This window comes from Grammomys surdaster, unplaced genomic scaffold (genome assembly GCF_004785775.1).
Source record: "Grammomys surdaster isolate TR1022 unplaced genomic scaffold, NIH_TR_1.0 100, whole genome shotgun sequence".
Lineage (NCBI taxonomy): Eukaryota > Metazoa > Chordata > Mammalia > Rodentia > Muridae > Grammomys > Grammomys surdaster.
The window spans coordinates 11,225,154-11,252,507 of NW_021604579.1; the positions used below are offsets into that span (position 1 = coordinate 11,225,154).

Genomic DNA, 27,354 nt, shown 5'->3' on the forward strand with positions numbered 1-27,354 from the left:
ATGGAGATTTTTGTGTGCTCACATATTGCTGTTTCTGTCTTTGGGTGGGATTATTCTGCAAAGTTGGGTGCTTCCTTCTCTGAGGTTGAATGGACTTAAATCTGTTCTTTTTTACACGACAAGCAAATTGTGGCTTCTTGTAATATCAGTAGGCTCTGGGTGTAAACACTATCCTAGAGGTGCAAGCCACTCTAAGCTAGGTCTGAACACACTGTGCTGTGCGCCCTCCACACTGGTTGAGCAGATGTCTCAGGAAGGTTCTTGAAGATACTTATTTACGTGGCCCCCTTTCTTGAGAGAAGTCTGCATGCTTCATCAGTGTTGTGTCTGCAGCGGCTTCATGCTTTCCCCCTTTTCTAGTCAGTCTGGGATCACAGCCCATGGGATCTCACACCCATAGGGAGGGACTCTTCCTTCAGTTAAACCTCCTTGGAAACTCAGACACCTATACATGTGTTTCCTGGTGATTCCAAGTCCAGTTTAGTTGACAATGAAGATTCTAACAACTGATTTGCTCACTCTTACACCAACAGACATCTGACTTTTTAAATTAAGGTTTATTTTATTTTTATGCATATATGTGCTTTGTGTTTATGTTTGTGAGTGCACAAATCTGGGTCCCCTGGAAAAGTTCCTAACAGCTGAGCCATCTCTCCAGCCCTGGGGCATCTAATATTTTAATGCTATTTGACACTAATTACTTGGAGTTAGTATTAGAGGATATTGGTTAAAGGCCCAGTTTCTTAAGACTGTGCCCATTTCAGACACCAATAATGAGTTCAGGTTCTCTGACCTACTGATTCTCACAATCTCTTCCACTGGGGATTAAGGCCAAATATAACAAAAGATGTTCCTATCATCATATCACTGAAAAAAATAGTGGTTTGGGCTGGACCATTCGATAGTTAATAGTTCTGTTATTGCAGAGGACCTGAATTTGGTTTCTTATGTCAAGTGACTAACAAACATGTAATTCCAGCTCAGGAGGAATCTGACACCACCCCCAGGGGCATCTGCACTCACATGCCTATATCCACACATGCACGTGATAGAAGTAAAGCAATTTTAAGGGGTTTTGGGGACCCTGTGCCAGGAGCCAGGAAGGTCAGATATATACCGTTTCAGAATGTCACAGACACTATGATACAGCAGAAAACGTCATGCAGCTTTGGACACTTTTTTCCACTATCTGTGTAGCCTTAGACGCGTTATTTAGCTTCTTTCTGGGTTTGTTTATTTTTTCTTCTGGAGACCTGTAATTTGTGTTCACAATAGCTACCTTTTAGGGCTGTCACAGGAGGAAATGTGCACAGACACATGAGAGAGTGATCCTCAACTAGAGAGCCCAGTGTCCCGCGCCTTAGCAAGCACTCTGCGAGCGAGCAAGCCAGCGAGCCAGCAAGCAGCAGTTTGGCTGCCTCTGCAGCCCCTTTCTGGCCTTCCTTCCAGAGGAAGCCTGTGAGAGAAGCCTGGCTCTTCCCTCTCACTGGAGTGGATGATCCGGTTAGCTTAATTCCTGCTGACTGATGATTTGGGACAGGAACTCAGGAGTCATAACAGGTGGAGATGTGACCTTCTTTGATAATGCCCCAGGGTGTGTCAAAGCATCAGACACATGGACCAGTGATAACTTCCTTATGACTGCTGCCTGGAAACAGAGTAGAGGGCAGGCAGCGATGTGTCCTCTCTTTCCCCAACACAACCTTCCAGTCCAGTGCCGCTGTCACCTCGCTGCAGCTGCCGCATGGCTCAGGTGGGACAGCAGGAGGCTGAAGAAACCCATCCCTAGGAATGGACCCCGGGGTTGTTCGACTTTTGGCATTGGAATAGATTGTCTAACTTTTTGAACCTAGATTTCGTTATTTGTGAAAACACATCATATTCTTCCCTGAATTTGTACTGAACTTCATGGACTTTCCTTGGGGGTACTGTTATCTCTAAGCATCCCTGGAGCTTCCTATTAGGGAAAGTGGCTCCTGTCCAGTAGGGGGCACTGTCACCACTACTATAGTCTTCTCACCCCTTTCTCATCGTACCCTCCACCTCACGTCAAAGTAATTAGTAAGTCTCTGATGAAAGGCGGGCAAATCTAAGTACAACGCTGGTTTTTCACCTATCGAATGTGTCCGACATGCTTTCCATGATGATAACTGTATCTGGGCCATTCTCTGTCCTGTGCATTTAATTTATAATCCTCCTCACTCTGGAAGGGAGAGAGGGTCCCTGAGGTACCAAGGGACTCAAATGTTTATTCTTAGGATTATTTAACCCCAATCAACTAGTTACTCTGATGAACTGTATATTTCTGTCCCCCATTTGCTTGACCAGATTGGAAACAATGATAGACATTCACCTTAGATTTATTTGTAAAAACTCTGACAGAATTTCAGAGATCCTTAAACTGTCCTTAAAATAAATATTTCCAATTTAACCAACGAGTTAAATTGTCTGTGGCAGCTCCAGTGTACCCATCAGGAACCATTGGTTACCTACAGTAGGTTCAGCGAGAAAGGGGGCATTAATCACATATTTTCAAGATTAAATTTCCAGAGTTCTTAACAGTGTTAAATGTCCCAGAGACTCCATTTATCAAACAGCATGGACTTACTGCCCTCACGCCTTCGGGTGGGGTTCCTGGGCCAATCTGAGGGATTGTATAACACAGGCTGCCATCATCTGATATGTGATGATACCCTTCCATCTTTTTCTGTTCACCAGTATCTTACTGGTCTTCTATACTTAACGAAATAGATATGAAAATATTCTTGTAAAAATAGCATCATTATGTGTGAGGTTTCAGATGAAAATGAGTTTCAGTAGACTTTCCTAGTTGGCATCTCCTACTAGGTAAATATTTCTAGTTCTAGGGCATGTGGTGGTGTATTGATCCCAGATTGAAAGCCCTGGGAGTTGGAGAGATGGCACAGTCAGTAAAGTCCATGGCACATAAGCACGAAGACCTGATTTCAAATCCCACCACCAATGTGTCCACGATCTCAGTGCCAAAGCAGAGACAAGGATTCCTGAAGCTTGCTGTCCCGCCAGTCTAGTGAATGGATTCACTGAGAGACCCTGACTCAAAACAACACTCTGGAGAACAATAGGATAAGCATGCAGTGTCAGCTTCTGGAGAACGACAGGATAGGCATGCAGTGTCAGCCTCTGGCCTCTAGATGTATGTACACATATACAAACAGACAAAAAAAAAAAAATTAGCCCTAATTGGGCACGGCAGAACTCCACACCTGGGTGATCCAGCCAGCGGTTTGGCGGAGGGTGTGGCAGCGCTCCGCTCCACACGAAGGTGCTGGAATAACTTGGATCTGAGCTGCTGTTGAAATCTCGTCTTTGGTGGGCAGAGGACCGAGCAGACACGTCGGAACAGAACTGTTCAGTGGAAGATACACATGTAATTTCAGATTCTCTGGCAGCCACATTAAAACAGCGAAGAGCCACAATAAAAGGTGACTTAATGATTTCAATATGTGTGCTATGAAAAATTCTGGAGCTGTTTGCATTCTTTTTGTTCCCTGTACAGTCTCTTTGAAATCTGGTATGTATTCTATATTTTCAGCACATCTCAATTTAAACTAGCCATGCAGGCAGGGCTCACGGGCCACAAAGGGGCTAGAGACAGAGTGGCAGCTTAACAGAATCCCAGTGGCACCTGGAAAACCGACTAGCCTGTGGCAGCCTTGTGATTGGAGGCGAGGGAGATTATCTCTGCCCCGGGAGATTCAAAGGCCTCAGCTATGTTCAAGTGACACAGCTAAGTGGGAGCGACAGAGAGCAGTGGGTAGAACAGCCTTAGGGTTATTCAGGCTGCTCCTGTCACTGAGGACCTTTGGGAGGACTGTCTTGATACGTTTCAGTGTTCAGTTGTCAAACGGACAAAACCGACGTGCTTCCTGCAAAGATAAAGTTTGCGATGCACATGACATCATGCATGCGGAGTTATAAGCACTCGTTAGTATTAATGTCACTAGTGGGATAAATGTGGAACAATGTAGCATTTGCACACATTATGCAAATGTTACTATCTGGGTAAGGCTCAGAGAAGTTAAGTAACCTAGCTTGGGTCACACAGCTAATACCTAATTGATCAGGTTCTTACCACGTGGCGTCATCTTTAGTACCTCTTTCTACTTGTTTTCTCTAACAATATAGAGTTAACGCTGTGCCTAAAATGAAACGGACCCTTGAGAGATAAACTCTTTTTAAAACTTTAAAGGTTGCACTATTATTATTTTTGTTTGTGTGAGAGCATACTCATGCAAGTGTGTGAATGGACGTGATGGGGGTGTGGCACAGGTCCCTGGGGGAGGACTGAAGATGACCCTGAGGAGCAGATCTCTCCTTCCACCTTTACGTGGGTTGTCTGAGAGATAAATTCTTTTTATCCCAACATTTATTTTATTCTTAAATTATGGGTATGTGAGCATCTGTTTTCCGGTGTTCTTGGAGGCCAGAAGATGCTGCTGCGTGCCCTGGTGCCTGAGTTACAGGCAGTTGTGAGTGAACTGACATGGGTTCCCAGTATGTGCTTTTAACTGCTGAGCCATCTCTGCAGACCTCTGGAAAGGTAAATTCTTGATATGCAGTTCTCACAGAAGCAGAATTTGGGGGGAGGGTCTAGATGAGGGGGGTGGAGGTGATGGCGTTTTAATTCTAAGAGGTCAAACGAGGAACACACAGGAATAGGAAGACTGTTTTCCCTTTCTGTTTGGGCGCACGTTGTATGTGCGCTGTTCTTGCTGTGCAGGAGTGTGTGCAGAAGCCAGAGGGTGACCTTGGATGCCTCTCCTTCCTCACACTCAACCTGTACTTTTAGATTCAAGGTTTCTCAGTGAACTCAAAGCTCATTGACTTGGCTAACCATGCTGGCCAGTGAGCTGCAGGCCTCTCTCTCTGCCCCCAGGGTGCTGGGCTCACAGGCATCGGCTGGTCTGTCTGGCTTTTTGCGTGGGTTGTGGGGATCCAAACTCAGGTTTCTGTGACAGACTTCACAGCCTAAGCCATTTCTCCAGCCGGGAAGGCTGAATTTGATTCCTTTAGTATTTTGCCCTTTTGATTCTGATTTTACTAGGGAACAGTCACCTATAATGTCGTATAGTGACCTATCATGTCGTGCCTGTCACATTAAATGCAATATATTTATGTGGGCTTTTCTTTTTTTTCCAGAAAAATTCCTTGAAGTTTATAGAAATTTGATAGTCCTTTCAAAATGCTGGCTGATCTGGGCCTCATAGTAGAGGCCTGTAACTCCAGCTCCTTGGGAAGCTTAACAGGAGTTTCAGGGCTTTAGTAAGACCCATTTTCACAGTGAAATGTAGCAGTGAGGAGGTGGCTCACCTGATAGACTGACTGCGGCCAAGCAGAAGGACCCGGGTCTGAGTCCTCGGCACCCATATAATAAACCTGGGTGTGAGGCATGCCTATGACCCCGGCACCCAGGCAGGAGACAAAAATTCAATCCCTAGGGCTTTCCCGCTAGCCTGTGTAGTCAACTAGTGAGCTTGAAGAACCTTATTCAATGAGAGACTTTATTTTAAAAAAATAACGTTGGGTCCAGCGAGATGGGACACGCCTTTAATATCAGCACTGAGGGGGAAGAGGCAGGTGGATCTCTGAGTTTGGGGCCAGCCTGATCTAGAGTGAATTCCAGGGCAGTCTTGAACCCTGTCTATAGAGAGAAACCCTTTCTCAAAAAGAACAACAAAGTTAAGAAGTGATTGAAGACATGCACACAATTAAATGAATAAGACAAAAGGCGGCCACAGTTCAGGAGACATGAGGTACTAGGTTCTATGCCCAGTACTTTAAAAAAAAATTAAAATACACTCAATCAGCAGTTCATGCCATGTGTACAAACACTCGTTCATCAAATTAGCGAATAAAAGCAAAACAGAAATCAGGGCTGTTGGGCCTCACTCAGCTAATCACACTTTACGAGGAGGGCTTTCCATGTGCTCCCCGCTCCACCAGATGCTTTGTTCTCACCTTTACATGCATGACCCACCCCCCAGCCCTTCGCCCTACCCCCCCCACCCGCCATCTCCCACCCCATATCCCTTCCCTCAACCCCTCCCCTAGCCCCACGCCCCAACGAGTGCACCTCCTGCTCCTTCACTCGTCACCTTCCAGCACCACCATGCAGCTTGGCTCATTACTTTAAAACTCAGGCAGTGGTCAGTTGATTCCCGAGGTTGCAGGGAAGTTGTGTTGGATCGGATTGGGGCTGTGGCTAACCCCATGTGTAATAATCACAACAACCCCCCACCCCCCGGCTCCGCCATTTAGCCCTGTAATACCCATTCAGGTTCTAATTATGTCGTTTGCTGGAAGAATAGCCAAGGTTAGTTTGGCCTGGCTCCACCAGTTCCTCCTCCTCGTGGTCTTAGACAGTGGGTCCCTTTGTCCTTCCACAGTTTGCTGCTTATCTCTGCCTCATTTCTCCAGTTCCCAAGCTGCTTGAGGGCTTCAAACGCACACAGGGCTTCAAACGCACAGGACACATCTCTCCTGCTTTCCCTGGCTATTCCTACCACCCTATAGGCATCCGCTGAGAAATCAGCCCCTTGGGGGTTCTTCCTGGTTGCTCAAGTGAGGTTAGAGTTCCATGTGGGCTCTGCAGCATCCCGGGTTGCTCCCAAACCCTCATCCTGTTGGAATTATTTCAACTTGTGGATTGCCAGCTAGAATGTACGCCTTAAAAGGATGAGGATGCTGCCCTCTTTCTTAGGTGCTTTATTCTGAGCTTGGAGTGGGCACTCAATAAATACGACTGGATTCAGCATCAAGGCATTACATCCTGGGGTGTTTACCTGGCTCAGTACCAGTCTGTCATTTTCACCCCTTTGACCCAATTATAATGCTGTGTGTGTGTGTCTGTGTCTGTGTGTGTGTGTGGTGTGTATGGTGTGTATAGTGTATGTGGTGTGCTGTGTATGTGTGTGTGGTGTGTGTGGCATGTGGTATATGTGTGTGATGTGTGTATGTGGTGTGCTGTGTATGTGTGTGCAGTGTGTGTGGTTTGTGTGGTGTCTGTGTGGTATACTGTGTGTGCGTGGTATGTGTGTGGTGTGTGTGTGTGGTGTGTGGTATATGGTGAGTGTATGAGTGTATGGGGGAAGGATATGTGTGTATGTTGTGTGTGATAATGTGTGGTGTGCATGTGTGTGTCTGGTGTGTGTGTGTGTGCACGCAGAGGTGCTTGTAAAGGCCATTGGTTAACCTTACTTTTTATGGCTAGAGTCTCTCACTGAACCTGGAGCTTAACATAGCAAATACTTTACCCACAGAACTTTACCAGTCCTGAAGTATGTAAGTCTTATGTAATAAGACATACATGGCGCATATACGTATGTATAGGCAAAATACTCATACACATAAAATAAAAAAAAAAGAGTAAAGACTCTGAATCCTTGGTAAGTTCTTAGCACCTCTGAACTTCAGTTTTTGTATGGCTGAGTGGGATAATAATGTCCACTTTGAAAGAGTTTGTGAGGATCATGTGTACTCAAATAACGTGAAGGACTTCAGAGTTCCTAGTACCTGTAAGCATGCAGTGCCAGTACTGTTATTAAGTTATTATGGGTGGGAGATGAACTAAAAAATAAAAACAAATTTCATTCTGAGTTCTGCTTATCAGAGAGTGTTTCTGAACAGTGCAGGCTTTCTGCTTTGTTGAAGCTTGCTGATGTCCTGGAAAAGTTGCTGAAGTAGTTTATGACAACTAGGGAAGAGAGAATTCTGACTCTGGTAGGAGAGGGAGACGGGATTCATTCATGCGGTTCACAACCATTTTCTCAGTGTGTAATAGTTGCTAGACATAAAGAGAAGACAGCCAGAGTCCTTCCTAAAGAGGCTGATTTTAAAAAGACCAGGAAAGGAGAAGCTAGACAAGGAAGAACCAGTTACCTGGCCGGGAGACTGAGGGAACAGAGTGCCCAGGCGGGATTTTAAAGCATCTTCTAGAGATGTAAGCTCTTCCCTCCACATCATCAATGAAAACTTCAATAAAGCTTCATTGCTCAGCCGAGAGGCTGGAGGTGGGAGGAAAGCCGTATCTGGGTTACAGCTGCCTGGGGAAGGAGGCTGCAGGCGAAAAGCTTCCAGGAAAGAGACGTTCCAGTGCACGTAACATTTAATTATTATAAATGATGTCCCTATGTACTATATAATGCAAGGCTCTTTACAATGAATTTGGATTGAACAGTACCAAGAGCAATCAGACTAACCAGTGAGAGACAGCGTTAGGAAACTAGGGATCCTGGGAGAAAAGGGCCAGAATTGAGGTTGGGAGTCAGATACGATGACCAAGCCACCCGTTAATTTGTGGTTAATTAGCCAAAGGGATGCTGTCTCCACAACTGTAACTTGCCATTTTTTTTAACTGTGTCTGTTGATGAGATAGACTTTCTTAAACAAAAGCATTCTAAGCAGGAGAAACAGAATATGAAGGGTTAATCCCAGCATCACCAAGTAATTCACTCAGTAAACAGGCAAATGACCAGTTTTCAAAAGAGTACAGACAGCCAAAAGATATGTGAAAAAAAAATGTTCAACATCCTTACCAATCAGAAAAATGCAAATCACAAAGACATTAAAATCCCACTATATCCCAGTCAGAATGGCTAGCATGGAGAAAACAAACCAGGGCTGCTGAGATGGCTCAGAGGGAAAAGGCATTTGCCACAGAGCCTGGCGATCTGGCCCACAAGGTAAGAAGAACTAACTACCACAAACTGTCATCTGACCCCACACGTGCACTGTGGTGTGTGCATGTATGCATGTGTGTGTGCGTGTGTGTGTGTGTGTGTGTGTGTGTGTATGTGTGTGTGCGTGCACACGTGCTCTCGTACACACACATACACATACAGTAAATGTAAAAAGTATTTTGAATGAAAGAGTTTGGTGAGGATGGGAGTTCTGCGTGCTGCAGGCACTTTGAGTGGTTGGGAAGCTTCTTTAAAAAGCTGAACATAGAATTGCCAAATGATCAAGTCTACGACACTCCTAGATAAATACCCCCAGGGACCTAAGTCAGCATTCAGCAGAGTATCTGCAATCAGAGATGACTGCAACACTGTCCTCACCCGTCAGCTGATGGGAGCAGAGTCTCTGTCTAACAACAGATGCATGCATGGGTAAAGAAAACGTGTTGTGGATCCGTATGCGTGGAGTGTGTTTGTATGTATGTGAGCGTGTGTGAGAGTGTATATATGTGTGAGTGTGTGGTATATAAAAGAACATGGAGGGAAGAAAGAGGAGGAGGAAAATATCTCAAAAACAAAAGTTATAATTAAAAATATGTGTAAGAAGGGATGTCTGGAAGGAGGAAAGGGTGTGGTGGGCGGGATGAGAGAGGGTATTAGACTGAATATGAGCTACATACATTACATACATGTATAAAGATATTGTGATAAAACCCATCATTTTGTACAATGAGCATATGCTAGTTACATTTTTCAAAAATGGACAAAACTATCAGAGTAGAAAAAAATATTGTTGAGTATAAGCTGGAGAGTGGCCCACCTCGTTCCCAAGAACCCATCCTCTTCTGACATTTAGTGTCTCTCTCTTATATCATGCCAGTGTCTTTTAAAGAAATATGCTTTATTTATTTCTTTTAAAAGGCAGCAGCCTGCGACGCAATCAGCTCTCCACCTAAAAACACAAAGCTTCCAAATTGCCTGAATTTCTAAGAAGAAAATAAATAATGCGCTGTTGAAATTTACCTACACAAATGGAGGCTGAAAGAGGATAAACGTCTGAGATTTGTTTATTCTATAACCCCAGGGTTTCTGCATCTCATCATGTGACTACTGATTTAAAAGATATACAGTTGTTTATTAATATTTCCAAAGCGCTATGCAAATTCCTATCGCCGCGGGTGTGTTTTGCCCTCCCAGCTGTGAAGCGAACACAGAAGCATTTTGTATTTAACAAGACTAAAGTATGTTAACTCAAAGAGTTCACTCTGAGTAGGATTTTTCCTTAAATTATTAATGAGAATATGAAGAGAGCTTGGGTGGTCAGGTGTAGACTCTGAATAAACACGGCTTCAGGCCTGACTGTCTACCGTTACCTGATGTTCAGATTTAAATTTGATAATGCAGAGTTTAACCTTGTAGTCTGTGGTATTGTTAAGCTGTGGGATAATGCAGTTCATGCTTCAGACGTGTGTGTGTGTGTGTGTGTGTGTGTCTGTCTGTCTGTCTGTCTGTGTGTCTGTGTGTCTGTGTCTGTGTGTGGTGGAGTTTGAGTCAGTGTCTAAGTAGCATGGAACATGCTATGTAGATTAGGCTGGCCTATGTAGACTAGGCTGGCCTATGTAGACTAGGCTGGCCTATGTAGACTAGGCTGGCCTCAGACTTGCAGCACCTCTCATGTATCTCTCATGAGATCCAATTCAATGACTTTAATATATATGCAGTACAATAAAATATTATTAATAAAGTATATATAATATGTCTTTTTCTTTCTGGTGCTGGGACTGAACCTAGGGCCTCTCATGTACTAGGCAAGCACCCACTGCAGGGCTCAGAGACAAAGACAGGAAGATGTAAAAGTAACTTTTACTCACCTGAGGTAATTGTCATTTCCGAGGCTTGCTGCCTCAGCCTGCTAACCTAGGCCTTGTCCTGGAAGCTTTCAGCCTGTATACAGTCTTATCTAGGCCTAGAATGTTTTCAGCCTCTGAGACTTCCTGCTGAATAAGCTCACCCTTTCTAGTTTTATTCTGACTGGCTGGTTCAACTCAGCTGTTCTGTCTCAAACTCCTCTCTAAGATGACTGATTCAATCGGCCCTCCTCTCCCCTCCCCTCCCCCGTCCCTCCCTCCCTCCCTCCCTCCTTAATTGCTTTGCTTGGTCATCCTAACTTTGGCATTCTGTTCTAATCTTCTGGCTCCTTCTCATTCTGTGGCTCATTCTGTCTTCACCTGTGTCTAGTTTCTCTCTGCAACCTGTCTCTGTAATACTCTCCCAGCAAAGCTGTCTCCTTCCTTTTTCTCTCTCTCTGCACTGCTCTCTCTTAAGTAGCTTCCCTTTCCTCTTTCTTCTTGTGAGAGTTGGGTGTATCTTATTCTGTTGTACCTTTCTCTGATTTGTCACTTTGTCTGCCGCTAAATTAAACATCACTTTCAAACATGGGTGCTTCCTTCCTCAAACTAACTTTACCTTCATTGTTTGAGATTAAAGGTGTGTGCTAAAGGCATATCTGTATTCCAGCCAGAGTGATTAAAGGTATGTGCTAAAGACTAGCCACTTCACAAGGAGAAACAGGTTTTTGTTTGTTTGTTTTTGTTTTTTTTTAGTAAATAACAATCTCAGGGTTTACAGTGTGATCAAATATTCTACCACAGGAAGATCCCTGGAGCTTGCTGGCCAGATAGTCTGGCTGAATCACTTAGCTCCGGGGTCATTGAGAGACTCTGTCTCAAAAAATAAGATGGTTAGTGATTGAGGAAAATCTCCAGTGTCTATGGCTTACACATAAACACACACACATACACACATTCACACACAAAGACATATGCGCATAAATTTTTAAAAAAATTGAAAAGTAGCCCTGGGCACTCATAGTGTTGGAATCAACTGTTTCCTGTCTCTTTCCAGAATAACGCACATGCAGCATTAGTGACCATGTTCAGGACCCGTTTCTTCCTATTATTTCTTAAATCCGTTCTCACTTTTTTCCAGGAGCAACTAGACGGTCTCTACAACCTTTCCAGGCATCAGCATGAAAGCCATGTCTCCCGTCAGTCTGTTTGTTTTGCTCACTGTTGGGCTCTGTAAACAGGACTTTCACTCTGTCTTTGTGATGACCACAGCAAGTCCAGACAAAGCAGTGCTTCTGCTCTAAGCCGCTAACACCCACTGGGTTGTCCAAACACTCCTCTTGCCCAAGCTGCTTCATCCAGCTGGTGGTCAGTGGATCCTGCTGGCTCAGCCACATCCCTGCTTGGAATTAGCTGAGTCCTGCAGCCTTTCCATCAGTTGATACCGCTTGAGTCAGTAATGTAGATAACGTCACCTTCCTCAAAGGACACTCCACCTGGCTTTCTGGGCCCAGTGTCACGTGGAACTCTGAAGGACAACTTTTTAAAATAAGCAAAGTTTTATGACACCCCCCACCCCAACTTTCAAGAGTCTACTGAGCCCAGAATGGTAACAACTTCTTATCCCCCAGGTCGGAGGGGGGCGCTGCGGCGCACGGGGATGACGAGATGAGGAGGGAACACTACAGCAGGAACACGGACACAGACACTGCTGTTGCCGCCACAGAGAGTTGCAATCAGAGACTCGGGGAAAATCAAGGCAGACTCTGTACCCTGGCATCACCAGAAAGATTTCAAAACAGAGCAGTGAAAACCGCACAAAAGTTAGCCAGCTAGCAAGCACAAATACCTCCTTAAATAGAACTGACTCTGAGCCACATGATGGTGGCGCACACCTTTAGTCCCAATATGCAGGAGGCTGAGGCAGGCGGATCTCTGTGAATTTGAGGCTAGCCTGGTGTACAGAGCAAGTTCCAGGACAGCCGGGGCTACATAGGGAACCCTGTCTCGAAAAACCAAACCAAACCAAAACTAGGACTGATCCTGCCATAAGCTTGTCAACTTAGGTATTAGTGTATCCCACCCCACTTCAGATGACACCCCTCAAGAATGCCACAGACTTTTAAAAAAATAAATTTATGAATAATTTAATATCTTTCACTAATGTTTGTAGCTGGACCTGGCTTTAATTGAAGCTAATGGGAAGCTAAAGTCGGATGGATCTGGGGCCACTGAGGGGGCTCCAGGGCAGCCTGAGTAACTTCACTAGATTCTACACAAAGAAAGGAGGCAGGGAGGCAGACAGGCAGGGAAGGAAGGAAAGGAAAATAAAACGTGGAATTATAGTTGGATAACTGGCCTAACATGCTCAAGGCCCGGGTTCCACTCCCAGCACAAACAAAGCCACTAGGAAGTTGTGCCAGCCTTTCTGATTTGGATTGCTTTACAGAAATAACTAGATTCACAAGAATTAAAACTCTCCAGTCAGACTCTCCAGTCAGGAGGCTCGGGCCACTTAGTGCCAGGCCTTCCTCAACCTGGGTCAGAGATGAAAGGTTCATTGGCTCAGTCACGGCCTCCACATGAGCTAAGATCACCCTTTTCTGAGGCGCGCTGAGTTTCTACACCAGTGAGCCGTCTCTAGGCTAGCTAGCTCTTCTCAAAGTATGGACCGATCTTTGAAATGGCGGTCATAGCCGGGCGGTGGTGGCGCTCGCCTTTAATTCCAGTACTTGGGAGGCAGGGGCAGGCAGATTTCTGAGTTCGAGGCTAGTCTGATATACAGAGTGAGTTCCAGGACAGCCAGGGCTACACAGAGAAACCCTGTCTCGAGCCCGCCCACCCCCCACACCTCCACCCCTCCCCAAAAGAAATAGTAGTCATAAAATACAGTGATCTTGCCGCTGCGGGCTTTGTACCTTTCCAGAAAATGGGCGATGCCAAGGGCGCCGTAACGGCGGCGAACTGGTAGTGTGCAGATCAGCTAAGTCGAAGTCGCCAGCGTGTCTGACCCCACGGCTGAGGGACTTCTGCTGGAAACCTGGGCTTTTTCACCGCCCCGCCCCCCATAAAAATCACTGTAGTGCGTTCTCCAGAGGGAAATGGGCAGATGGTGTCCGAGTCCCACGGAGATTTCTGCTGAGGTTCAAAACTGCAGCAGCCAGAGTCAGGATGGCCACCGCGGGGACTCAGCTGGGACAGATCCTACAGTTAATGCAGTAGAGTACGACTTCTGGTTTTAGGGAGCTCCAGGGAATCTGCACTGTGTCGGGATAAATTTCCACTTTTGTAGTCTTTTAGTTCTGATCTTAACATAGTCGGGCTCCTTTTGACCCTCTGAAATGGCCTGTTTACTATTTAAAGCACTACATGTCTTTACCTTTTGAAAACCTTTTGAAAGACACCACAGATATTTCTTTTGAAAGGGGGGAAAATGTAGAACCAAAGCCAGGCGTAGTGGTGCATGTCCTTAACCCAGCACTCAGGAGGTAAATTCTGCAGATCTATGTGAATTCAAGGCCAACCTAGTCTACGTAGTGAGTTCCTGAACAAGAAGAGTTGTGTGAGTGTGTGTAGTTTAATGCCTATACACACACGTGTGTGTGTGTGTGTGTGAATACTTTTTTTCTTTTGGGTGGGATGGGTGCAAAGTTGGGTGCTCCCCTCCTTTAAGAGTGAACGGACTTGAGCCCATGCTTTGTCACAAAACAAGCAAATTTTGGCTCCTTATAAATCAGTAGATTCTGGGTATAAACGCCATCCTGGAGGTGCAAGATTTCTCCCCCCCACCCCCAAGCTAGGTCCGTACACACTGTGCCCCACACTGGATGAGCAGGTGTGACTCAGGCTCTTGAAAATGTTTTATTTATTTGGCTCCCTTTCCTGAGAGAACACACACACACACACACATACACACATACACACATACACACATACACACATACACACATACACACATACACACACACCCCAAACCCAAAAGCCAATAATTCAAACTAGTTCCGGAATATCATATTTCTTGTACTTTAGAATATTTTTAAGCATGAATTTTTCAGACCCGAGGGCCGACACAAACAGGACTCAAAAACTCAGGGTTTCTTGCAATGTCTGTAAGTAACCAGCACTGCACTAAGCTCCTAAGAATATTCTGGAAGCGTGACTGCTCTTTTCTCTACAGAGAAGAGAGATGAAAGCAGACGCAGCTGCTTCGGGGAAGAGAAACTGCGTTCTCTGGAACTTTCCATGGGAGTTTTAAAAGCCTCGACCGTTGAGAAGTCCGCCTTTTTTCAAAAAAAAAAAAAAAAAATTCCAGCTACAATTTGGCGGGAACAGAAAATTTGAAAATTCAAGTGCCGAAGACCTCAAATAACTTATAGAACATACATGCAATAAGTATTCCACCTTGAATTTACTCTGTACCCCATTGCCCAACACACAAAAACACTAAATTTAGCACACACACGCACCCCGAAAGTGGGAAAAATGCAAGAGCCTTATTGCAGTTCTCGGGACACTCAGTGAGCTGTTTTGCTACAGTGTATCCAATGTCCCCAGCACCAGGGACTTATGGGGGCACGGCTCATTCCTGCTTCACTCGCTCTGCAGCTTCGGGAAGTGGTGGCTGCGTTTGGAAGCAGAGCTTGCCAAGCTGGACGACAAGATGCTTCGCACCCCCAAGTGCTCAAGGTGCCGGAACCATGGCTATCTGGTACCAGTCAAGGGCCATGCAGGCAAATGTCGCTGGAAGCAATGCATCTGTGACAAGTGCTACCTGATCACCGAGCGCCAGAAGATCATGGCTGCCCAGAAGGTGCTCAAGACCCAAGCTACCGAGGAGCAGGTGGCGACCATGGGCACCCCGGGTCCCCAGCTGCCTCCTAGGGCTCCAGCGGCGGCAACGGCCACCGCCTCGAGTTCTAGCCTTTGTCCACTGCCTAGGGCGGCTCCGGGAGGTGCTGGGCCAGGCCCTGCGGCCACCTGCTTCCTCGAGAGGCCCCCGCAGGCCCGGAGCCCAGGCCCGAGTGTCTTCCAGCTGGTCCCAAGTGGCCGCCCGGGCCCCAGCACCTTCCAGCCTGGATCCGGGGCCCCGGGGGGACTGCACGATCGTTCCCCCGCGTGGCTGCCCCAGCTCAGGCCACAGGCGCCCAGGCCCGAGCTTTGCTGCCCAGATCAGCACCTGCCAGTGCGCCCCGTGCCCCGACTGCCGTTCGCCGACTACGGTAAGCCCAGCCTCGTGCAGCCGACGGTTCCTCTGGCCTGCATCAGGCCTGCAGCCTCCGGCTCTAAGCTGGAGTCCCAGACTGGTGCCGGGGTGGGAAAGGCGCCTTCCCCAGGTAAACCTACTTTGAGAACATGTTTCCTAGACAAGGATTTGGGTGGGTGGCTTCTGATGGCAATGGGAAAAGGCTGGTGGGAAAGAACGAGCGGTGCTGGGGCGAGGGGTTACGTTTAGATGCAGTTTTTTGCCTTTGTACTTTTGCAAGAAAAAAAAAGATGGCAGCTGGACAGTTTTGGCAGTGGCGCCTTTCTGTGGATCCTCTAGTGCGCTTGCACGGCATCCCCTCCCCCTCCTAAGTCTAGCCCTCTTGCGCCTGCGTGGCAGCCCCCCTCCCCCTTCCTGTCTGCCATTTTCTCCTGGAGAGTCTCTTGAAACTTGCTTTCTGAGTAGTGGCTGATCATCTTAGACTGCACCTGCGCACCCTCCTCTCACTTGGCAGAGTCTCGTTTATCCTAACTGCGGTGTCTGGCTTAACGCTCCTGTACTCACTTTTTCTGTTTCACCGGATGTGGTTGGGCATGAAGCTTTCTGCTACTTGGTCAGAGGGAACGGTTGGTTCACTAAGATGTTACAACTTCTTTCACCCTTCACTTTGTGCATAAATTACATTGTTTCTTTATGCCGGGTTGCTTTCCTGATTCAAGTACGATTTCTTGTGAGTTTTTTTAAATTTATATTTATATCTTATAATTTATTTACTATAGTGCATTGGTGTTTTGCCTGAATGCATGTCTGTGTGAGGGTGTCTTAGCCCCTGGAGCTAGAATTACAGACAGTTGTGAGCTGCCACGTGGGTGGTAGGAATTGAGCCTGGGTCCTCTGGATGAGCAGCCAGTGCTCTTAGCCTCTGAGCCATCTCTCTAGGCCCTGAAGTACGTTTTCAAGTAATGTAAATTTTGAGGCTCTGGGAATGGGGCTCTTTGGGATGAAGACGTGGTGGTTTTGTTTGTTTGTTTGTTTGTTTGTTTTTAAACTTTCCTTAGGACTGTATAGAAAGAGACTGAGTCAGCAGGGTGATCATGTGTAACGTTGGACAAGTTTCTTCCTTGAGGGGCAGACTTTCAGAAATTAATGCTAATCATTCCTAATGTTTCTGGGATTGTGTAAGAAATCTTTCTCCCCAAGAAACTATCTATCTGATGAGGAAAACTGACCTAAACCGGCAGTCCTTTGAGTGCATATCTGTGTTCCATCTCTCAACAAACAGGAACTTTAAAATGTGCTGAACATGGGATACTTATGAAGAGGTAGGGAGAAGGAGGCACTTGTGGCTAATCCCAGCACATGTGGAGGAGAGGTCAGAGGGTAATTTTGAGAAATTGCTTCTTTCCTTCTACCACATGGGGGTCCCTGGGATGGAGCTCTGGCTGTCAGATTGGTGGCAGGTGCCTTTACCTGCCAAGCCATCTTGCTGGCCCTGATGATGCTACTCTCGATTGTCAGCAAGATTGGCGAGAAAGCCCTAGACGAGGAAAACACACCTCTAGATGCATCTTGGGAGGTGTTTCCAGAGAGAGAGTTTACTAAGTAGGAGGGGTGATCCTGAATGTGGGTACCACCATCTCAGCCTAAGGTCTTGGACAGGATGAAAGTTAAGAAAGAAAAAGCTTGTTGGCAGATCCTTTTCCTGGTGCTTCCTGGCAGGGATGACCTGAGCAGGTTTGCTTTCCACAGCCTTGCACCAGGATGCTCTGCCTCACCAGGACTCACAGACGGTGGCACCAACAATCACAAACCATGTGCCAAAACAAGCCATCCCTTCTTTTAAACTGCCTAGGTGTATTTGTCACAGTGTCAAGCCTCTGACTAACACACCTTCCTTGCCCTCTGGAATCCTGTCCTTGTGGGAAGGAGCAATGTTCTTCAAAGACTCCTACTAACCAGTGCAGAGAGGTTTTGTAATTGATGAACCAGCTGCCATCTGATGTCTGTAGAGGTCCTTAGACGACCAGGAGGGCAAACCAGCGTGGCTGGGTGTTCATAGACAGTGAGGTTAAAAATGAAGAGGAGAGATGGTGTCCCAGTGAAGAACACGGGAGCCAGGAGAAGGGGCAGAGCACGTGCGCATAGCTTGTCTGTTAATTAGTAGAACGAGGGAGAGACACCTTTTATTCAGTGATGTGGCCACCCATGTTCCTGAAAGTAGTTTTAGCTAATCTTACTGGTTCACAGGCATACACAAAGAGACATTAAGGTAGAAAGAGGACAGACGGCAGAAAGGATCAGCAGTGACGAGGGGATGAGAGGGCACGGGGTGAATGTGACCAGAATACATTATCCATGTATTATACGAGTATGATGACGCCGTGTGACGTATGACGCAGGACTCCTTTAGTCGGTTGTGTCAATCTTGCTGTTGCCCGGGAGATGGCAATGCAATGCTTCACCCCTCAGGTTGGTGCTCTTAACACTTCCCTCTTTGTTTATCTTCTTAGGGCGCCCTCTGAGATTCAAGTCTGACCATGCGGTAAGAGCAGGGTACCCTGAGAGAGAGCCGCTCAAGCAGTGTCCTGCCTGTGTCCCTGTGCCACCCTACCAGCCCTTCCCACTTCCGGAAGGCCAGGATTCATCCTCTGCTCTGGGGGTCCCTCAACAAAGAGGCTTCCGGCACGTCTCCTGCAGCCCCTACCATGGAGGCAGCTTGGTAAGTCGGAGGCTGACTCCTGTCGAAGCCTGTCCTTACCTCAGCTGCCCTTACCACTTTCGCTGGCCCTCAGCCCCAGAGAGCTGGTTGTCATCGGGAACATAAGTGCACACGCAGAGGTCTGCACCACTGGGCCCAGGCTGTGGTGTCTGCTCTTCAGACTTGGAGCCCAGGGAAGACCGTAGGTTTGATCCATGCAGTGCAGCTGCCAGAGCGGCCTTCATACTGCTGAGCGCCTGTGTCACACGGGACGTGTGAATAAGACCTGAGATTCAGCACGCTTGGCCGATTCGTATGGAGTCAGAGATGCCCTGCTTCAAGCCCAGGCATTTTGTGCTATCCTGAGTGTGTCTCAGAAGTACAGCAATCCTAGCTCTTGACTCCCATGGCACCATTTACTGCCCAGCCTGAAAGATGGCTTCTCTCGTTGGCCCTCAATCACAGCCCAGGAAAGCAGGTGCCACTGGCCTCCAGACAAAGAGAGGCTGCGACCAAGGGCAGCCTATAGCTCACCGTCTGCTCACCCAGAAGCCTGGGCTTGGCATACAAGGCAGGCTTCTGAATGACAGGTCTACCAGACACTTTTGTTAAAGGTGTGACTCCAGCCCGTATTTGGGGCTGAGCTGCCGTAGTGGCCCAGGCAGGAGCTTTGCTCTAAGGAGAGACTTGCCTGAGAGCTTGGATTTCCAATGCTGACAATTCCCCTTTGCACACGCATCACGTCTGGATTAAACCTAAAAGCCAGGAGATTATTTTCACTCGCGTGCTGTTGCCCTGGGCACATGCTCCAGACACCCAGAGACAACCCTGTCTTTATCCTTGTCCCTGCCTACTTACTGCTATTGTGTGTGCTTCCTCTAGTCCCCTTTGCCCAAGAGAAGTGAGCAAAGCCCAGAGAGCAATCTTTCCTCCCATCCCTGCACCCTAGGGAGTTCTGGTCTCCCAAATCCCTTAGGGAAAGCCCCAAGGCTCAGCTAAGATTTGCCTGAATTGCTGCTTGCCTGCATTCATGCACAGGTGTCTACTGAATGCCCTGTCCCAAGTGCCCTGCACACAGAAGGGTATCTGCCCCCACATGGACTCCCCCCATTTGAGAAATAAAAGATATGATTGATCAGCTGCCTGGCTCACTGTCTCCCTCTCTGTCCCTCATTCTGTGTGTCCATGCAGGTGTCAGAGCCAGCCCGAGACATGCAGCCAACCTACTGCTCACCACCACCACCACCGCTACCACCTCCCCCACCCCAGCCACTGCAGCCCCACTTCCTCCCACCAGGCTACCTCTCTGCTCTCCACTTCCTGCCACCACCACCGCCACCACCATCTCCACCATCTTTCTCGCTGACCATCCTGTATGATACAGACAAGAAGAATACCAGTAAGACATGAATATTCCTGGTTCCGGATGATGGGGAAGATTTTGTGGGGGGGAGGTTACCTGAAGTGGGGTTGGAGAGAGGGACCATGGGCTGAGCTCATTCCCCCAGCCCTCTCATAGTCTGTCAGCATGAAGCCATGGAGGTTAGAACAGCATTACTATGGGCAAGGTGTCGGGGAAGTGTGCTCACACTCATAGTGTGTGCAGTAGATTAGTGGGTTTTTAAAAATTTTTATGTATGTGTAAGTGTATGTGTAAGTGTGTGTGTGTGTGTGTGTGTGTGTGTGTGTGTGTGCACAGGTGCCTGTAAAGGCCAGAAGAGGGAATCAAGTGCCCTGGGACTGGAGTTTCTGGCAGTTAGGAGTGGTCCAACATAGATGCTGGGGACTGAATGCAGGTCCTCTGCAAGAGGAGCAAGTGTTCTCGACCACTGACCCATCTCTGTAGACTGCCTTCGAAGTTTCTAAGCCTTTGCTCTTTTCGGTTTTCTGAGCCTCCTGTGATTTGGAAAAGGTTGGAAAATGCGAAGAGCTCTTTAGTATAAGTATCAAAACCGTCTGTTGAACTGGATGAGTCTGGTGCTCTTCAGTTTTACTGAGAGGAAACTGAGGCCTGTGGCTCAGTTGCTTTGCGGCTGGTGTAGTGTGACTTGAATCTCCCTGGCTGCTGGCCTGTGAGATTCATTCTTGCCTATACTAGCTATGGGACCTTGGACCAGCACAGTCTCTGTGTTGCTTCAGGTCCAGCATCTACCAAAGCGGACAAATAGCGTTCTCTGCCTTGTGAGACTCTTCTGAGGATCAACTACAGACAGAAGTCAGCAGGGCATTCATGAAATAAGCTGCCACTTACCGTTCGCTGGTCATTTTGTTCCAGAAGGGCGAGTGGAAGTTCATTGCTATATAGAGCCAGGCTGGATAGGGGGTCTCAAGTCTGTTCCATGTGGCCAGGGTTAGAAGCCAGTCTTTTGCCCCACAAAATAAAGCAGAGTTACTCTCCACAGAGGCCCTGAGCACAAGAGAAGGCCTTGTAGGAAAGCTGTGCCTGAGAACAGGTGATTCATCCTTTCTAAATCCAGCTGCTTTCTTTGTCCTTTACAGATGACCAGGATGAAGAAGCGCCCAGCGAGCCTGGCCAGCACTCTCCCCAGGAGCAGTCCAACTAAGCTGCAGGCCACCTCGAAGGCCACCGGGTGGGGACGGGCATATAGGGCAGGGGTTATTTTTTTCACCATGTTCATGTTATATAGGGAGGAAGGATACTGATAGGTGTAAGAAGGCAGCTAATTCCGACTTCAAGTTAGAAGAGGAAAGGTGGTTTCCAAGGTTCTCTGGATCCTGTGTGGGTGTTGAAGTGGTGTGGGAAGGGAGAGAGTGTCTGGGATAGGCAGGGCCTTTGAAGAGTGGGGGCTGGTGAAACACAAGTTTAGGAATGAATTTAACCATCCTGAGTCATGTATGAAATTCACTTCTAGAGGTGGCCCCTGATTTCCCCAAGCCTCGCTCAGGACAGAAGGCACCATCCAGTTCAGCCTTCTGCCCCCTTTGCCTGATGCCCAGGCCTGGGTACCGCAAACATCAAGGCTTCCAGACCATGCAGGGCAGGTGCCAGGGACTGAGATGCTGACAGCAGGCTCTGCAGCATCCCACCTCTGCTCAGCCACTCCCCTTGTCTTCTTCCAGAGAGTGGGCATCCTGATGACTGAGCCGCTTCACTTCTGAAGCCATGATAGGCATCCTTTCTCATTTAAAAATGTAGATTTTAGTGTTTGATGTTTTTATGGTGGGGAGCTCGTGGGCACTGAAGCAGTTCTCAGAGCATAAAATGGCAATTTGTTCTCTGAGGACGGTCAAGTATTAAATAAAGAGAGCATTAGAAATCCGTGTGAAGGCTTTTCTGCTTCATCCTCACAGGAGGCTGCTGGGCAAGAGCCTGGCTGGGGAGCCTGGGATACCTGGCTCCAGAGTTTGCTATCACTGAGGCAGGTCGCTGGTCTACCTTTCTTGCCTTTGACCGCAGTGAGATGGTCTGAAGCAGGCTCTGTAAATCATTGCTGTCAAGATTTTCAGGGTGGGTTCTGAAGCGGAATCTCACTTAGTGCCCCAGGCTAGTCTCAAACTTGGGATCCTCCAGCCTCAGCCTCCTCTCTCCTGTCATGATTTTACAAAGGGAGCGTTTAAGGGAATGGATGTAAAAGCTTCTGAAATGTCAACGGTAGCTCCTTTTATGGTCTCTGCAGAGGAACATGGTTTTTAAAAACAGAACTTGATCCTATCCTGCTATTTAAGGGACCCAAGCTGCTTTCCTCTCTTAACACTTGTTCCTTCGTTTATAAAGCAACCCTGTCACAGCCTGAAAATAAGACTCAGTATGAGGCCCCAGTTCTGAAGAAAGAGAAGAAAGAAAACTCAACTAGATTCGGACCTAGCAATGTCTAGCACTGCTCATGAGAGTCGTGGCATCTACTGGGAGGGACGGATAGTCTGGTGACACTAATATCGGGCACAGAGATTGGGGGAGCTATTCAAAAAAAGCCTAGTTGAATTGGGGTGCAAGAGTGAGGTAAAAGATAGGTAAGTAACCCCCATGGGGGACAGAAGGAAAGAAGGGGTTGGAGTGAAGGATCCTGGGATGTGGATGTAGTACCCACGCTATCTAGACTACATCCAAGAATCCACAGGAGTCTAAGCATTTTTTAGGTCCTCGGACAGGTGCATCAGGGTCACTGAGAAGTGACTCCCTATCTCCACAGGTGTGATGGTGAGGACACAGAACCAGGACCTCTCTTGTTGGAAGGCAATAGAGAAGGCCCTGTTATGAGAGTGATTCAGTTACTGCTTTGCAAAGTGCTCTCTGGAGCAAAAGCAGACACATTGTAAACAGTAGTCTAGAGTCTGCAGGTTGCCACTGTCTTCAGCCCTGCACTGATTCTGGACTAGGCTGACCCATAGAATGAATTCTGGCTCCCCAGTGCTGGCCCAACTCTCCCAGGCCACACCGATTCAGGAACCTGGGACTGTGGGAGGAGACCTGCCTTCTCCACTTAACCTCATACACCCCATCTTTACAGGACCCTGGGTCCATCAGTAGAGCAAAAGGAACCAAGTTAGTGACATGGCTTTTTGTTTTATTACATTGTTCAGACTCCACATTTTGAAGAATTTTCCAGCTAGGTTGCTCTAAGCAGTATATGCTGTTTCTGGTGTCTGATCTGCACAAATGTACAAGACAGTTAGTGTCTAAACTACACCTGGACCCATACCCAGACCAATGCACAGAAAGAGTGCTTGCTTAGGCTGTGGGTTTGTGGGGAAGGACATTAGTGTTCTGAGAAATGCCCCTTCTGTAGGGGTTCCTGCCCATAGGGGTCTTGGAAGATGGGAGGGTTTTTCAGTTATCTGGGTCTGTCACCCCACAATCCGGAAGTGGCTCAACATCTTTTTAGTTTTGGGGTACCAAGTGAGGTGGGCAGCCTGTTGCATGCTACCCCCTCACTGATTTGAGGTAGGAGGCTTGCCTTTCTCCTCTGTGACCCCAGATTGGAAGTCTAAAGCTGTCCTTTATTATTCTCTGAGGCCTACCACAGTCATGGCTTTCTTGAAGTGGGGCATGCAAGCACCCTGAGGCCCTTAGGGCAGCACAACCCACCTTTCTTGAATACCCTACTGGCCCAACAGAAGCAAAGGCTCTGAAGGCTGGATAGTCCATGTTGCTGCCTTCCTCACCAGCTAGCCTGGCTTCCGACCACTCTTTGAATAAGAATCGACATCTTCACTGGGACCTGCTGCTCGCCTGTCTAGCCATCTTGGAATAGGCAGAACGTGCTAGACTTAAGCAAGGGGTAATGGAAGAAGATCTGGGTCTAGTGGCGGGCCTGCCACCCAGGTTTAACTCCAATGTTCAAGAATAAATATACCAGTCCCGCAGCCTCCTCGGGCGTCTAATGCAGTGGCAGGATGCTATCACGAGAGGGCGAGCCGGTGGTAACTGGAGGCGGGGCTTATTGCCTAGCGACGGTCTCTGCCCAGGCAGCGCAGCACACAGCTGCTCTATTGGTGCAGCTCAAGTAGCTGGGGGATCCTGGGCGCAATTGCTGCAGCGGCCCTTAGAGATGTGAGAATTTTCTGGAAAAACAAAGCAAAAACGAAAAACCCAAAACAAACCCCGACGATCCCCTATACTGTGCTATGTGATCTCTGTGCTATGCGATGTATGTGATCTCTGGCCCTGGGCAATCCATTTTTCTTTGTCTTTAAATACCACCCTCCGTGTGTTCCTGGCATTATGTGTTTTCTGTGCTTCTGCGCATGCGAGTCATCCAGTTATCCTCTCATTATTTTCAAAGAAAGCCTGCACCCTGGCCCCAAACTCCCAAGCCCGAGTTAGAAAGCTCTGGAGGATCAGTGGCTAATTCTCACCAGACTGTGCTTACCGGAGGCCAGAAGCTGTGCCACCACCTCTTGGTTAGTCCCGCAGCTGTGAACGAATGAGTGAATTTCAGAGTGTCCTGAGGACTGCTGCGGGACTGGAGGCTGGGTCACCTTGCTATAGTCACCCACTCTGCATCTACTCTGGTACATTTTTGCTTTGCTAGGGCCTCTCAGGGGTCAGAAGAGAGTCCATCCTCCTTTTGCAACTTCACACTGAGCCAAGAATTGCTCACTCTGCAGCCCCACTACATGGTGTCAGTCCTACTGTGGAAAGGAAGTGAAGAAAGCCATTTACACAAGTCACAGTTTGTAAGTTGCAGAGCCCCACGTAGAAGCATGGTTCAGGGTAAGGAGGTATGACACCGGCCCCAGGTGCCAGCTGTGGAGTTTAATGGTTCCTTTTTGTATTACTTGCTGAGAACTTTGGGACACAGAACACATGCTTGCACTCTGCCACTGTCCAGCAGAGTGGCCTGAGGTTATCTGCCTCAGTGAATCTCTGTCCCATCACTCACCACAACACGGAGGACCTGGGAGACTCCTAAGGTGGGAATCCAATTTTAAGTAAACATCATGGGAAAGCAATGCAGAAAAAGCCCGTGAGGTTCCAGGTGCACACCCACCCACTGGTCAGAAGTTCTCAGCATTGCCTGTTGCCTGGCTGCCCATGTTCATGTGGCCAAAATGGAGTGAAGGCACCAAGTGACTTCCAAAGTCACTTTAAGGTCAACCTCCTCTATTTCACAGAAGAAAAGCCATCCACTGTGGTGGCCTCAGAGTTTCTTGAGAATAGGATGAGAGATGGTCTGCAACCTCTTTGGAGACAAAATACACCTGCCTGTGCCTGGGGTTTAGTGGCTTGTCTGCTGCAGTCCCAGGCAGGGCACACAGCTTCCTCTACTACTAAATACAACTTTAATGGCTAGAGATTAGACTTCCATTGCAGGGAACTGTATAGAGGCCCACAATGCACCATGGTTGACTTCCTCTTCTTGGCCAAGGCCAGAGTTTTGGAAGAATCCACTCTTACCCTCTGGCTCTTCCTGGCTGTGTGCTCTTGGGGACATTGTGTAGTGTCCCTACACTTCTCTTTGCCCCGGTAACACTGGTGAGGATTCAGGAGCCCTCATAAGGAATATGTCAAATATGTCCTCCCATAGACGCCCAGAACATGGTATTTGGAACATTGGTCGCATGAAGGTTGACTTCTCTTTGAGACCATGGAGGAGCCTAGAATCTGCAAAGCGCCACCCTCATGGCTATTTACCTCCAGGTGCTCCCACTCCCTGGTGCCTGTACTATGCTGAGAGCTTTCCAGAAAGTCTGAATTCTCCGTGAGTCCTCCAGGAAGGTGCTCTACAGCCTCATATTGCAGATGACAAAATGGAACCCTGACAGGTGGGTTCTGGTCCTAGTCATGATGTCTGTGGGTGGCAGAGTGGATTAACTTACACCTTCACCTGAGTTCAAAACCAAGTTTCCAACTGAACTGTGCCCTCCGCTTCTCAGAAAGACCATTGAAAATCTTAGGGAGAAACTGCAGTACTCTCTAGCTCCAGTGGGCCTTGCCTCTCAGCTGTAACCCAGAGCCAGGCGTCAATGGCCGAAAACAACCAACAATTGGGTTTTACACAGAAATAAAATAATTTAAAACAATATTCAAACTCAGGTTGGAAGGATGGCTCAGAGTTAAGAGTGCTTACTGCTTATTGCAGGACACTCAGTCTTGTTTCCCTGTACTCATAGCAGGTGACTCACAGTGACCTGGAACTCCAATCCCAAGGGATCCAGCACCCTATGGCCTCAGGAAGCACCTCCATACACGTGTTACACATCCACTCAGCAAACACACACACAGAACTGGGAATGAAAATAAACAAAGAGACCTTAAGAAAAACAACTTCCAAACCCATTTCATTTTGAAAATAAATGAATAAACAAACCTGACTTTTTAAAACTATGAATATTAATAGGTTAAAGGGGATGAAAAAAATTACAGTATTAGAGATTTTAGTTCAAATGTAACCTAAGAACCAGTTTTGTCCTTGTCTGTCTGTCTGTCTGTGAGACAGCGTTGCACTTATGTAGACAAATTTTAGTTCAAACTCAAATCCTCCTGCTTCAGCTCCTCAGAGCTGTGATTATAGACATGCAACAACATTCTGCTATGGAAAACACTTCTGCTTTTCACTAGAATAATTTCCCCATGGCCATTTGTTCATGTTGTTACTCCGGGCTGTTGTTACTATAGTGTGTGTCGGATGCTGGCATGTAGGCATGAACCGCCCTCGGGAGGCTCTTCTCCCCTTGTAGCATCGTGGCTCCAAGAATCTTGGTCAGACCTTCAGGTTTGTGTGGCAAATGCTTTTGCCCAGTAAGCCATCTTTTTTTTTTTTTTTTTTTTTTTTGGTTTTTCAAGACAGGGTTTCTCTGTGTAGCTCTGGCTGTCCTGGAACTCACTCTGTAGACTAGGCTGGTCTTGAACTCAGAAATCCACCTGCCTCTGCCTCCCAAGTGCTGGGGTTAAAGGCCTGCGCCACCACTGCCCGGCCCAGTAAGCCATCTTGCCGGCCCTCTCCAGGCTGCTTTAAAAATGATCAATTATAAATTCAGGTAACAGCTAAAACTCCACAGTTGGTAAGAAACATGTGCATTAGGAACAGGATTCATCCCTGTCTGTGTTACTGTCGTTCTTGCCCCCCTCCCCCACAAAGACCTCCCTCCTGTCTTGTTCCAGGCATGATTTGAACGCACACAAGCTTTTTCTGGAGACTTTAAAGATAATTGCAGGGTCATTGCAGTTGTGAGAGATAGTACAGGGGTCTTATGTACCACTGGCTGCCTTTCCACCCACAGTATTGTGGAGAGCAATGGGACAATACCACGCCCAATCTGCTGTGCTCACCCAGTTTTCTCATTTCATGTTTGAGCTCATTTAGTGGAGGGACAAGGTCTAGTTTGGGACATGTGGATGCCAAATGGCTTTAGTTTCTGCCATGATATTCTGCACCTTTGTGGAAAACCAACCAAGTGTATTCTGAGGGCCCGTTTGGGGTTCTG

At 47.5% G+C, this 27,354-nt stretch overlaps 1 protein-coding gene across 1 annotated transcript; it reads left to right on the forward strand.

Annotated features, from left to right (window-relative positions):
* Nucleotides 1–15,218: 15,218 nt before the first annotated feature.
* On the forward strand, nt 15,219–21,743 carry Dmrtb1 (DMRT like family B with proline rich C-terminal 1). The gene is made up of 4 exons (XM_028788075.1): nt 15,219–15,783; nt 18,278–18,486; nt 19,657–19,864; nt 20,965–21,743. Exons 1-4 carry the CDS (start codon nt 15,225–15,227, stop codon nt 21,027–21,029), a joined length of 1,041 nt encoding a protein of 346 aa, XP_028643908.1. The 5' UTR covers nt 15,219–15,224; the 3' UTR covers nt 21,030–21,743.
* Nucleotides 21,744–27,354: the final 5,611 nt, after the last annotated feature.

Bases quoted from the DNA above. Each gene is read 5' to 3' on its own strand.
- Dmrtb1 (XM_028788075.1), top strand. From the start codon at position 15,225: ATGCTTCGCACCCCCAAGTGCTCAAGGTGCCGGAACCATGGCTATCTG. The intron at 15,784-18,277 runs GTAAGCCCAGCC...TTATCTTCTTAG, and splicing joins ACTGCCGTTCGCCGACTACG to GGCGCCCTCTGAGATTCAAG. The intron at 19,865-20,964 runs GTAAGACATGAA...TGTCCTTTACAG, and splicing joins TACAGACAAGAAGAATACCA to ATGACCAGGATGAAGAAGCG.